Below are 14,659 nucleotides of genomic sequence, written 5' to 3' on the forward strand. Positions count from 1 at the left end.
CGTTTCCTCGTCTCTGCCGCTGGTTTTCTCGCCGCGTCGCGCGAGAGGAGATGGTCTCACCTGAGTTATGATTGGCCGGAGCATACAACATGATACCTCTACATTATTTTGATTCAATTACACCTCCACCACTGGCTACCGACCTACGTAATCTTCTTTATTATTTATGACTCTCGGCAAATAATAATCATAGGGGCGGATGCGAGGATTCTTGTCGTCGTCATTATCGACGACAATGTCAACTTAATATATGTCAACGGCGATCTTATCTTTCTCTTTCTTTGTTTCTATCTACAGCCCCCTTTTTCTCCCTGAGTTATATTTTTGCATAAAAATAACGGGGTGCTGAAACACAATGGTTTTATGTTTTGAATACATTGCCTTTTGATATGTTTTATGATTGTCAAATAAAATGCAACAGGTAGAACCTGTTCTCCGCTTCAGTTTAACAGCTTGCCAGTTCTTTTCTTTTTTCTTACGCGAGAATGTCGCACAAGAAAAGACGTAAAAAATATTTTTGTATCTTTTCATCGTCAGAGTAAAAGACTGCTTGACAGAAAAATTTCATGCGCGCGCGGTTAATCAAACGAGTGCTTGATTTATGTTTACTTTAACTTTTGAGTAACGATCTGTACATTAGAGAAAAATTGGAATAGTTCCAAAAGCACGTAAAATGCATTACACGCGAGCTTGCATCTAGTTGCACTGACTCCACGAATGCCAAGTTAGGGTAGATGTTAGTATAAAGTCAGAGCTTTTAACTTTTAATGCTAACGCACGCACAAAGCGCAGCTATACTTTACAATAATTTTGCAATGTAAATTCATCTTTATATTTTCTTCTTTGTATTTTCTGACTTATATACTGCATTTTTCATTATTTTCAATGCAAAGATGAATCAAAAAGTAAAATGAATAAATTATTATAAAAAAGTAAAAGCATATTATACGAATGCATTATACAAAAGAATGTATTATACGAAAAGCATCATACAAAAGCTTTACATAAATTACAAATCTCCTATAAAAAGAAACAAATATATAGTAAATAAAAATTTTTATAGTATAATAGCAAAAATAAATAACAAAATTTCTTAATATATGAATTAATCTTCTTATAATTCCAAGAAAAGAAAATCGATTTAATAAAAATTTCAAAGAATTATTTTTATTAAATCGATTTTTAAAGTATAAAATATTAAAAACAAAAAGTTTTTTACAATTAAGGTAACATCTTCCATTTCAAATCAACGTAAAAGATGAAAAAAGTATATAAACGCACAATTACCTACATTTTATGGAAAAATAATTTATATAGAGAAGAAAAGATCACAAGACGCGTTATGCTTTATTGCATAACTCGCATTCAAGTTTAATATTAGCGTAAAGATTATCTCCCTATTGCTGACATCGAGCAAACTGTTGCATAAATGTTCGTAACTCATGCTCGTTATTGCAGGATTTAACGGTAATCTACATAACGGAGATATACATTTTGTTAATACATAAAAGTTTGACAGTACTTATTTCATTAAATATGCATTTTCGAAACTCTGTTTATAATATTCCTCTCGTTTTATTTTATACCGTTAACTTCTTTTAAAAAAATAATTTTTTTTAAAGACACCATAAACCTTGTTATTTAATTATTAAGTAATGTTCACAAAAGAAATTAACCGATTCTCACATATTTCTTCAAAGTTCAAAATTTGCAAGAAAATATTCTTTACAATTATTAATTATTTTAAAATTAAAATTCGCAAGATTCCCTTGAGGAAATATCGACTTTCAGAAATATGAAAAATCTAAAAGATAATGAAAGATATATATTCGATGATTGTAACTTTTAATATATGATAAAACATTTGAAGTTTTAGAAATAATTCAAAATATTAAAGTTGAATAGTTCAACTTTGCATCACATCAAATTTAATGTAATTGTAAACGCAAGACCGTGTAAAAAAATATTTTTGAGTATATTTCAAAAAATTTACATTCCATAAATTAATCAAAGTTAAAGAAGCTCAGTTTCAATCTTTCTCTATTTAAAATGAGTCAATTTATCTTTAATAAATTTCCATAAAAAAATAGTTATAGAAATGATCTGACTTTTAAATTACTAAATCAATTTTCACCCCTATATTTATTTCGCGTTTTACACAAACAATTCATTTGCATAATACATAATTAAAATACATGTACGAGTTGCGAAATTATTGCGAGTATTTATTGCTACAAATAATAGAATAGTGGCAAATGTAATTATTATTTTATTTAATATTGTTTAGAACTATATATGTATTCTTTTGTATACATTGATGCCACGCTTTTAATTTCTTCAAAGTTAAATTAGTCCTTCTGTGCGTACTACAAAAGTATTGTAATTAACAAGTGTCTTAATTGCACTTAAGATATCCAACAGATTACCAGAATCATTCTTCCACAGTAACTTCCATTCTCTCAGAAGATAGTTTTCTGAGAAAATTAACGAAGCGATAATTAAATCTCTCGTCGTGGTATTGGATCATGAATAATTACTAGGTTACTTTGCAACCTTGTTTACCTCCTTGATATTTTCAATTTTTAAATTATCGTTTTATATTATCTAATATTTTATACGTACTATTGTGTACAGCAAACGTGTTTATAATACAAGTAACATTTATCGAAGTTTACATTAAGCAATTAAAAAAACGTAGACCTTAATAGCAAGTTTATATTGTAATTGCATATGCAGAGTATTTTTCTACTAAACTATGATTTATTACAAATTGTTTGACCAATTCAGAATCAATATTTTTTGATAATAAAAATATCGAAACATTCGCAGCGTATAATTACATATGCAAAATGATTATAAATAAAGCTATTTTTTTGCGAATGAGAAAATACATACAAAATAGATAATAAAACTTTGCAATTTAAAATTAATTATGTTTTACTTAATTTTAATCATTAAGAGACGTATGTTGTTAAAAATTAGAAAAATAACAAACTTTCTTAACATTTTTGTTAAATTGAAGAATCATCTTCAGATTGATGGATTCCTCTGAAGAAGCCAGATTGCGAAATATCTTTTATTTTGAAAAATTAGAAAATACTACAAAGGAACTATTTTACATCTAATCGTACAAAATAAGGGCTACAGTTATGACATTTGCAATTACGTGTACGATTGAAAGGGTTCGGTCTAAATAATATAGTAGTATCTCCGGTAGAGTAAAAGAGGTCAAAGTCATTGCGTTTCATTAATCAGCGGTAGGCGACGAAATGTCTATTCAACAGGTTGTTAACTACTTAAATCTATCATAGCCCCTTCTTGCCACTCTTGTCTGTGATGATATCGACGTTCCGCGCTTCTCACCATAGTCAGTGTCAACTCGACGACGGTTCACACTTCAGCTCGCGATGTGGTTTTCTTGCACCCTCTACTCGGCGATCGCGCTTATCTTATTCAACAATGTAGTGATGTATGCAAGCGGCACACCAGAAAGTAAGTGTGAACGATCAGCGAGTATAGCGCGAAACGTCCCAAAAATTGAGATCCCTGCAAAACACTATGCATCGTGCAATATTTTTGCAGAAACGTAACGACGAAAATAGAATAATTTATATTTTTATTTCATTAATTTAATTAATAAATTAATTATTTAATAACATATCGTTATTGGAAAATAAGCCATTACATCCGCACCATCGTGATGATTTTTTAGTTCAAAGTATATATGGCTATTATAAAGATAAGAAGAGACATGACTCTTTCGTAATGATTTATTTTTTTAATCTCATATATTTTTATATTGACTCGGTACCATTTGTTAGTATCTTGTTGATATTTTAAAAATATTGCTAATTTTAAGATACAATAATAGACAATGATCACTGATATAATATTTAGAAATAAACAAATTAGACAAGAAATATTGTACCTACGTGTCACAAAGTTATTCCTTCTATCACAGTGTGTAACTGTGTAAAGATAGTTTGCTTCTATATGAACAATATTTGTTAATTTCTTTAATTTTTAGAAAATAATTATAGCAACAGATCTGCATCTGTTTTTTCATATACTTTAAATAATTAAAAGTTATAGTATTCCATTTCTCTATAGTTTTATTTTTTACTCCGTGACGATATTTTTAATTAATAAGATATCAATAAATATCTTTAATACAGGTATTACTGCCAATTTATATTAGTTTTGTTGGTTATCATTTCTCAATTTATATACATATATCTATCACATTAACATGTCCGTAAAATCTGAATTCTGAAATTATTGAAATCATGTACTGACAAAATACACGAATACTCGAGATATTCCTTGACAACGGACGTATAAACTTCCTTATTTATCATTCGCGGTTACTGATTGTCGTCATTTATCCACTTGTACTGTTATTCAAAGCGAATCAAGCGAATGAATGAGCCTTAATATTTCAAAATACCATTCGCAGCCAACAATTTATTGTACATTAGCAAGATATTTCAATAACATTAGATTTATCTGTATTTATGCAGTTTTTACATTTTTTACATTTAAAGTTAAATACATACAAAATGTCTTGCAACTCGCACAATCTTTATTTTAATGACAGATCTTTTCGTGAATTTGGAATTGGTCTATGTTAGCGAGAATGGATTAAATAATTTCCAAGTTATAAATTTTACAAAAGAGCTTATTTTGCGAATTAATATTGATGATAATAAATATGTAACAAATATGACATTTTTTAAATTAATTTTAAATAGATTTAAATTTTATTCCTATACAATTTTATTCCTATACAATTCAAAAAGTTATACAAATATAATATCAAAAATATTAAAAATAGTTGCAATTATCTGTCTCGATGCTTTCGTCTTAATGAAAAATCAGTTCTAAATTAATCATTAAGATCTATCGTTCAAATCAAGATCTTTGGAGAAAAAAAGGAGAAAGACAAAGTAGAGAAAGGGTAACAAACGAAACTGACAATAAAACGACTACAACTACTCGATAACTTATTATCGCGATATTTTGTTTATGAGATCATCTCGCGAATACTAAACGTGGAAAAGGCGCAAATCATTGTATCTCACGTAACTAAGAAGATTACAGCATCCGACATTGTCCCTCGGTGATTTACAGAGAGTCCCCTGTGGAATTACACTTGGACTGATCGATTGAAGCATGATTTATTTATAAAATACGATAAGTTCGCTCGACCGACGCAACATTTCAACACGACGGTGGTCAACTTCGACATTACTATTCTTTATGTCGATGTGGCAAGTATGCGCAAAATATTAGAATGCGTATGAGAATATATACCTTTATCCGATTTGATTTTACAACTGGCTTTCTCAATTTTCAGGATGATTTCAAGTCTACCGTCACTGTTAATGGATGGGCTTCCCATGTAAGTATGATTAAAAACTATGTATATTTCTTGTCTTTAAGCACAAATGTGCTTAATATTCTACAAAATTTTTATAAAATTTAGACACAATATTATATTTTAAAAGTTTTTAAAAAAAATACTAATCGAATATACTAATGGAGTGTTAAAATAAATGAGATACTCTTATTGTTAGATACAAAAAACATTTCAAAATATCGATCAGATTACAAATCTTTTCTTATTAGGATTTATATAAGGTTTAGCTTTACAAAATCCTTTTTCTATATTTCTGTTACTTATAATTTTAAATCTATTATAGTATAAAAGATCTTTATCGATTTTTGGGAACGATATATATGTATATGAATGTTTTATATTAAATGTAACAATTATTGTACATTGAATATATAATAATTGGAATATCGGTCGGATATTTTCATTAACGTCATCATTGCTAATAAAAATATATGTCAATGATTAATTAATAATTAATGACGCTGAGTGTGAATTAAAATTTCACTCTCACCGATCGATTGTCGTTAACACATAGTTGTGGACAGACGACAAGCTTAAATGGGATCCCTCCAAATACGGCAATATCCAACATATTCATGTAGGGAACCACGAAGTATGGCAACCGGACGTTCTGCTGTATCACAGGTATACCTCGAGTGTCGATAAAAAAATGTCTAAAAAAATTACATAAATTATTCGGGGCATACTTTTCGTCGTTTAGTGGCACTGCGGGTACGGTCGAGCATTATGGTGATACGCACTGCATCATATACAATGACGGTCGAGTTTTATGGGTGCCGCCCGCGCAATTTATCGGACTTTGCGAGCTAGATCTTCGTCTATGGCCCTTCGATACGCAGATTTGTAATATGACATTCGGTTCTTGGACATATCACGGCGAGCAAATTGATATGCAATTGGGCAAGTCTACGGAGATGGTATGGGAAATGTTTAATCCTGTTAATTGTCTATACATATAAAATGTGAAAAAATTATATATATCACGGTTTTATCAGACGAATTCTCGCACTTTATTTATATATATTTGGTAAAAATATTTTTCTTAAATGCCGCAAAAAATATGTATATTTGTTATCTTGAAATTCAAGATTCCATACTTTCAATAATTTTCTCTTTATATTTTTACTTGGTCCGTTCATCAAGAGAAACGTTTAAGATATTTTATTGATTATATTTGTATACTTTATACTTTATTCTCATACTTATCCATTGATGTAGTATACAACTTTTTTTTAAAAATAATTTATTCTTTAAATTATCTTTATTCCTCTTGAGTAATAAAAAAGAGACATGTAAAAATTAAAAAGAAATGTCTTCGAATGTTAAGTTTTAAGTATTTGCGGTATTTTTTGTAAAAAATAAGAACAATTAACATTGAATAATTTCAAATTAAATAACATACTATTTTTCGAGGATATATGTTATGTTACTACAAATTATATTAAGATACTAATGTAAAGTATTTGCGGTATTTTTTGTAAAAAATAAGAACAATTAACATTGAATAATTTCAAATTAAATAACATACTATTTTTCGAGGATATATGTTATGTTACTATAAATTATATTAAGATACTAATGTTTTATAACAGGCAAACAGATACATAAAAAATGCAGAGTGGAAGCTATTGGATTTGAGTAAAAATCGCGAAGCAGTTTTATACCCTTGTTGTCCGGATCCGTACATCAACTTAAACTTTAAGATGACCTTAAAGAGGAACTCGGGACTTTATTGCAGTGTATTGCTGATGCCTGCTGCCGGTGCGTATCATTAATTATCATAAGTACCATTCAGTTTTTATATTCAACTTTTTTCAACATATTTATTAAAATATCAAATATTTATTTTTATAATATATATGTGCTATTATAAATATGTATGCCATTTATTTTACCGAATGGTATATGAAATATCGTAATAGCATGATTTTTCGAATTCACCGACTGTAAGATTAATCCGAAACCTAATCCTGAACTTATCACACATCTAATTCTGAATGTAATCCATTTAATCTGATATTTATGATATAAACTTTCAGCCATTGTTTTCTTGGTTCTGGTCACGTTTTGGCTACCATCTCAAAGTGAAACGAAGATCAGTGTTGCGGCCTGTACTATATTAATCATTGCCGTGTTTTTAGCCTACTTTGGCCTTAAAGTACCATTAACTGCAAATCCTCCGCTTATAGGTAGATTAACGCGCAAGCTTAATTCTTTTAAAATCTTTTCAGTTATTTTCAATTACGCTTTAAAGAAAATAAATTAACCATGCTACAGTAAGAAACTTACTCGACTTAGAAGGACAAATATGTTTTTATTAATTCGAGTTTTAACTGATTCTACTTGATTTGTTGTGTCCAAGCTCTAATTTTAAACTGACAATAAACTTTAATAATAATCGAAATATTAATTGTTTTTGTAAAAATTATAATATTACAGTTTAAAAAAATATATGTTCAAACAAATCATGAAATAACGCTATCATGAAATTAATATTATAGTTTCTAAAATGTTTAGAAAAAGAAAACAAATTTTCAATTATTTATCTATATATTTATATTTTTGTATAAGTAAAAGCAATACTAATGTAATGATAAGTAAATAACAGAATTTTAAAACTATATATTGCATTTAATATTTTATATGCATTTTATTAATTTATTGATTATTAATTCAAATCGTTTGTATTAAGGTCGAATTATTTAATGTTGAAGTAATACTTCGATTTGAATTAATAATTAATAAATTATTAAAATATTATATAGAATAAAGTAATCATGTATATGTTTAATTAAAGCTAGAGAAAATATTTGTCCTTTTAAAATGAATAAATATCGTACTGTGTACCCTAAAGATGATAACATACATCGTCATTAATTAATGTTTGGTTTTACAGTTTACTTTTATAGTGGTTGCCTGTGTCTGGTAACAATTTCATTGATATTATCAATATTGGTGATTAACATATCAAAAAGAACATTCTGCAGACCACTTCCACGGAATATTAGACTGTGCTTATTAAGTTGGCCCGGGAAACTGTTAGGACTTTCTGATCTTATAAGTGTGGTAATTAATTAATTAACGTTTTAATTTATTATAAATTTTTATTAGTAAGTGTATACAAATTATATATATACACACACACACACACACACACATACACATTCTCTTTCTTTCTTTTTTGTTTATATTCTTATACTATCTATTTTTTAATATTAGGCTATCTAGTTGTCAAGTTTTGAACATATTATTTACATTATTCGAAACATGTTTTTAACAGATTTTTTCCGATATATTTAATGATTTTTTTTTTGAATAAATTATTTTTTAATAAAATATTACTTTTACAATTTAAAAAATTTATTCATTTATACATGTTTATTTTAATATTTGTAATTTTCTATCAGTATTAAAATACTGTTTTTGTAGATAATAATAACATAATCATTGATAAATTTTAACACGATGAATTTATTATTGATAATTTTTTCAGATCGAGTCGAGACGGCCTGTGCCAGGACAAGAGTTGCGTAGTAAACTTACAGAGGAATCCACTACCAATTCGACGTCCAATATTTCGGACGACGGAGATCGACAGAATATAATTTCTCCAACAAAGAACACCACGCAATTGGAATGGATTCTCGCGGGTACGGCCGTTGATCGTATTGCCTTCGCACTTTTCTGCTTGATCCTAGCAATATTGGCAATAGTGTGCATAAGTTAGTTAGAAATATAAAAGTTTTCTTACAAGTCACTTTAATACATCTTAATAAATCTTATCTAATATATATTATACATGGAATATATGAATAAACCATGAATTGTTTGATATTGATTTATTCTCGTAAATAAATAGCTCTCGTAATATATACAAATGTAAATATATATATAAATATATATATATATATATATATATATAAATATAATACCAAGAAGAGTATATGAAAACACTTTAGCATTATATCGAAAATACATTGGCCTCGCATATGTCGCGATCACCGAAAAGGCTCAAACGTGAACTCATGAACCTCCGCGCTCTAACGTATAATCGTTAGTATTTTTCATCTTCAATTACTGCAATATTACGTATACATATTGTAGGCCGATCAGACCTAATCAATTCATACTGAGTTGATAAAGTACGACATCGCCAGATATTCGTAAAGTGTCCGCAATTGTTGATTGCAATCTGTGCTTAAATTCGCCGATCATTTTATTACCCAGCCATATTGTGTATCCTTCGTACTCGCATCGAATGCTATTAAAGCAAACACGAATCTGTTACAACGAAAATCAATAACGGGGTAAGCAATATTTCTACACGATAATTTTTTTTTTTTTTTTTTTTTTGGAAATTCGCGGAATCGCGGATATCTTACATGAGCAAGAAATCTCGACCGGGCATCCAGGATAAGTGGCCGTGATGTCGTTCTTCGTGATCCCACGTGCCATTGTTCCAGCAATTCATGACCACGTACGGTGCGCTGCTGCCATATAAAAAACGTGGATTTAAATGCAGCGGTATAAGGGGATGAGGATAAATGGTTTTGCCCCTCTGCAGATTCACGTAAAATCTGCAAAAAATCGTGTTACATCTCGTTTGCAAGAGCAAACGTAGAAAAAACTTTAAACGCCGTAGATTACAATGTCAAACGCTCACGAGTGCGGAAGTAGCTTCAATCTTCCAGCGATGAATAAACTACTACCGACGCGAAATTCACTACCAACACTCACAGTGATGGGAACGTCCTGTAAAAATGATTATCAAGTTTTGTTCACACATACTATAGCAAATGAACACGCAGTGTTATCTCCAGACTATACTATCTTGTATAAAAAAAATTGAATCCCTAGGAAACGTATTTAATTTTAAAAATATATTTTTCCAATAATTAATCAATATGATGGAGCAATTGTGATACTTGTGAATCATGTGTAAATCTATATATGCGCGATTATTTACGACAGATGTATCCGAATCTTATTTTAAAAATTCAGATAAGAGTTTTTGAAAATTGATTAAAATTATTTAAAACATGAAAGCGGCGCCTACAAAGCACAGAATTTTTCTTTCTGTGTAATAAATGTGAATGCAAATTGTAAGTTAATATGCAACAAATTGCTAGTGTTATTCTTTTTCATTTGATTATATTCTATGATTTAATTTTTCGATTTTTTTATAGAAAACGATAAATCTTACTAGAAAATCCACGAGCGGTTCTTCGATTGTCAAAATCAATGTCCGTGACGGCCGGCAAATATTAGGATCTGGATATACAAATAAATTTAATTGACGAGTTCTGATATCCTCGATATTGCCGTTAACTTCGAGGCCTGTTATATCTGTGAGGGACAATCTATAGCAAAAGGCACAGAAGTGCTCTCCATTCACCGCAATCTACAATGCAGAAATGACAATTAAAGTCTAAAAAATTTACTTACGGTTGCAATATAATCTTCTCCAAAAAGGAAATTTAAAAGGATACCATCGCTGGATTAAAAAAATACCCGCTTTAAGATATTTTACATATATCACCTGAAAAGCGTCATTTGTGCAGAAGATCATAAGGTGCATATAAGAGTTCCGCCGAAAAATGCATCCGCTTGGACTAGCGGGCGAACAAGTCTCTTCATCTTCCCAGGATCCACGCACTTTGGTATTCCTGACGATGTAACCCCTGTCCAGTCGTGGATTAAAATGCAGAGCGATGTTTCCAGATGTCTTGCATGTTAAATTCACCGAAAACCTATCGCAATAGTTAAATCACTTGATAAATTCGTGTAAAAGTCATGAAGAAAAGCTCGACATGTAATAATTATAAAATCTTTTTTTAAAGAATTGATTTAATACTCTTAAAAAACATTAATAGAATTAACTATCTTCTAAATTTCTTTTATAAATTAAGAATTAATAACTCTTTAAAAAATTCTACAAAATAAACAATATAAGATGTTTTATTTGACTTGGTTTAAAATATTTATATTGCTGTTGATAATATTATTTGTGCAAAAAAGAAATTATTTAATTTAAAGAGAAATAAAAAAAATATAATTATTAAGATTTTACATTAAAGCTTTTTTGTTTTTTTGTTTTTTAATTTAAAGATTATTTATATTTTTTTAAATTAATGACACATCATGAATTGCATTAACATATATAAATAATAAAAAAGTAAAGAAATTAAATAATGTCGACTTTTTATATACATATAATAATATTAACTTTCTAACAGAGTTTCCTTTTAATAATAATAAAGATCTTTTAGACACACAAATATTATTCTTATTAGAAAAAAATATACGATGAAAATATCAAAAGTAATCGTTATTTATTGCAGCTTTTCAATTTATATATCATATGTCTTATAAGTTTTATATTAGAATTTTCTTGAATTAAATTATATCTAAAAGATATAATAACTAAGAAAAATGTAGTTTTGTCTATTTGGCATTTCTATAATTTAATTTGCGAAAAAGCTTAGATTTTCAACGAGGCACATAAAGAAAATTCTAATTCGACATTTTTTCTATCGAAAAAACTATTACTACAAAATTGACCAAAGAATTCGACATTAAAAAATAACGCATTAGAAGCAACATTCCATAAATCTTAAGTAATAATTACAGCTAAAAGAAAAACAATAATTCGAAACAAGTACCTCAATGCGTTTTCAGGAATGTATCCGGTGAGAATGATAGCGGATGTCGGTTTTAAAGGTTGCAGAGGAATCGATTTGCCAACATTCTAAAACAAACATAATATGACAAATCAATGTCTCACATTTTTGTAACAATGACTTGTAAATTTTCATACGTAAATCCTCGTCAACGTTTGTATGCGAATCATCGACGTCAATTTCCTGTGTGACACAATATCGCAAAACCTTCAGCACCACTGAGCTCGACTACAATTTGTCGCTGTGTATTATACCTACCTACAGGAGTATTCGATGCATAATAGAAGATAAAAATGCTAATTGTCTCGATTTTACCACCGATAATAACCTGATATAATTACCCAATGACGTATATCTATCACACGATCCATAAAATATGCCTACAATACATCTACATAATATTACGCATCGTTACAAATCATTAGTAATCATTGAAAATTTTCATGTTTACATAAACATACCATTTTCATATAAATAAATATCATTTATATAATCTAGGAGAGTAAGAATATTTTATCTAATTGTATATAAAAATATCCTGTATTTTTATTCTTTTTTATTATTTCATTTAAACATATTGATTTAAAATTTAAATTTAAAATTTAAATTTATATAATTGCAAGAGTTCAGCAATTTATTAAAATATGTACATTTACTTAGAAAATAAAAATGTAAGCTATTTTTTTACAATATAAAAAAAAAATAAAACGCTGTTTTAAAAAGACAATAGACAATAAGACTAGTTGGCTCTTGAGATTTATAATAGGCTCTGTTCAACTATCTCAAGAGAAAAATAATTCACGTCACTAAAATGACGTATTTTTCCAGATTATATTTAATTAGAGTTACTGTCATTTGTATGAAACAAGTGTTGTTCTTTAAAATCTGAAAAATAATATTTCATAAAACTTTTATGATCTTTAGAACGAGTGACAAAGTTTTGTATTTCAATTATTATTAATAATTATTAAAATTTTTATTTTAATAATTTAAAATATCTTTCTTACTTAAGATGCTTCCAAAAATCCGCATAACTATAGCAAAAGAATTTATGAGAAACATATAAAAACGATAGTAAAAAAATCGTTGACACAATGAATAATTTCAATCAGGAAACTACTGATAAAACTTTAAGTTTGGCTGATAATGTGCTCAAGCAATCGTTTATCTGTCAGTTGCACGTTACGTTTTTTATCTGTCAATTGCAGTTGTGTTTTTTTATCTATCTCTGGAAAAGGAAGTTTACAGCACATGTTGGACGTTGTAATCAATTTAAATTTAATTACTCTCTAAAGAGTGCGATTTTTATATAAAAATTTTATTTACTGAATCTGCAAATTATTCCGCTATGCCAGATTTTTGTTCCACTATCAAAATATTAACAAATTCAATACGTGCATTTAGACATAGATTTTATTTCGTTTTAGCAGCGAATCAAAAATTTGCTTTCATCTTTTTCACAATAATAATGTTTATTAAGATTCTCCTAAGATTTGTTTTATCAACATATTTTGCTAGTATTGAATAATTTAATCGAATATATAGTAATCACAATAATGATAAATTCTTTTTTTTTTCACTGACATTATCATATACGTAATTCACAAATGATACATTATTACAGTAGATTATTAGCTTCATGCATTGAAAAGTCTACTAGGCATTGTTAGAATGAAAACTCGCAGACTTTTATTATTTAGTTTCTCACGCACTTTGTTACTATGACATATTTTTTAAATACATATCCAGAGTCTTGTGTATTTTTAAAAATTTTTATATAATATTGCGATAAAAGGCACCTTATCTGAATAAACATAAATATTTCTAAAAAAATTACCTCTCGTTGATGATCGTTCGGGTCTACAAGAAGTACGCAAAGAGACTCTACATGTGATAATCACATGATATATATGCCTGGAAAACAGAACTCACGAATACACGAAAGCTTCATCGATGAATGGTAAAGCTGTACCGATAAATATTTAGTGTCAGTCGCACGTGCTAAGAAAGAAAATACGCAGGCTCGCGGTAGCCTCGACAGGTAGGTCAACCTGGGCATATTGCTGGCGCATACTCACCGTGGACACAGTTTCCTCGTCGAAATAGGAGAAGTCTTTAAACGCCTCTTGCCTGGCCAGGAGACGGGTGTTGTCGGACAGAGATGACATGCTGCCCGCGGTACACACAAGCCTACTTAACGGAGCTACGGATGGCGAGCTACACTTCTCTGGAACGTGGGACGTGATGCCAACGCATCGCACGCTCGTGCGAATGATCGTGCGCTCACTCTCTCAACAGTCTTCACTCACGCGACTGTCTGTATTTGAATGTCTGTTCCGTCTATTCTTGTCCGCTTCCACCTCCGCTTCATCAACAAATATATATGTACGAGCAAACAGTTGCAATTGCGATTGCGCGAGCCTACAGAGAAAATTACTCGCAGTAAATGTAAAACGGAGCCTTCAATCGATCATTTCCTTGCGTCAACCTGCCTTCTTTTTTTCTTTGATTATATAAACTAACTTTCATGTTCGGAAATAGGGTGATATAAATTAATTAG

The 14,659-nt window shown here is 29.2% G+C and overlaps 2 protein-coding genes across 3 annotated transcripts; one reads left to right on the forward strand and one right to left on the reverse strand.

Moving 5' to 3' along the window:
- The first annotated feature begins 3,346 nt into the window (after window positions 1-3,346).
- On the forward strand, window positions 3,347-9,215 carry LOC140665280 (neuronal acetylcholine receptor subunit alpha-6-like). The gene is made up of 9 exons (XM_072891188.1): window positions 3,347-3,492; window positions 5,131-5,270; window positions 5,357-5,401; window positions 5,934-6,043; window positions 6,120-6,336; window positions 7,012-7,180; window positions 7,459-7,608; window positions 8,316-8,485; window positions 8,913-9,215. The coding sequence occupies exons 1-9, from the start codon at window positions 3,408-3,410 to the stop codon at window positions 9,144-9,146; spliced, it is 1,320 nt and encodes a 439-aa protein (XP_072747289.1). The 5' UTR covers window positions 3,347-3,407; the 3' UTR covers window positions 9,147-9,215.
- Window positions 9,216-9,301: 86 nt separating this feature from the next.
- Window positions 9,302-14,649, reverse strand: LOC140665281 (galectin-8). Of its 2 annotated transcripts, none has more exons than XM_072891190.1 (7): window positions 14,178-14,649; window positions 12,082-12,167; window positions 10,959-11,169; window positions 10,623-10,820; window positions 10,083-10,171; window positions 9,802-9,996; window positions 9,302-9,700 (listed from the first exon to the last, which is right to left on the reverse strand). In XM_072891190.1, exons 1-7 carry the CDS (start codon window positions 14,265-14,267, stop codon window positions 9,631-9,633), a joined length of 939 nt encoding a protein of 312 aa, XP_072747291.1. In that variant the 5' UTR covers window positions 14,268-14,649; the 3' UTR covers window positions 9,302-9,630. The 2 variants fall into 2 exon arrangements, with proteins under 2 accessions (XP_072747291.1, XP_072747290.1); XM_072891189.1 differs by having other exon boundaries at window positions 9,302-9,680; window positions 14,178-14,647.
- Window positions 14,650-14,659: the final 10 nt, after the last annotated feature.

Source organism: Anoplolepis gracilipes, chromosome 4 (assembly GCF_047496725.1).
Source record: "Anoplolepis gracilipes chromosome 4, ASM4749672v1, whole genome shotgun sequence".
NCBI lineage: Eukaryota > Metazoa > Arthropoda > Insecta > Hymenoptera > Formicidae > Anoplolepis > Anoplolepis gracilipes.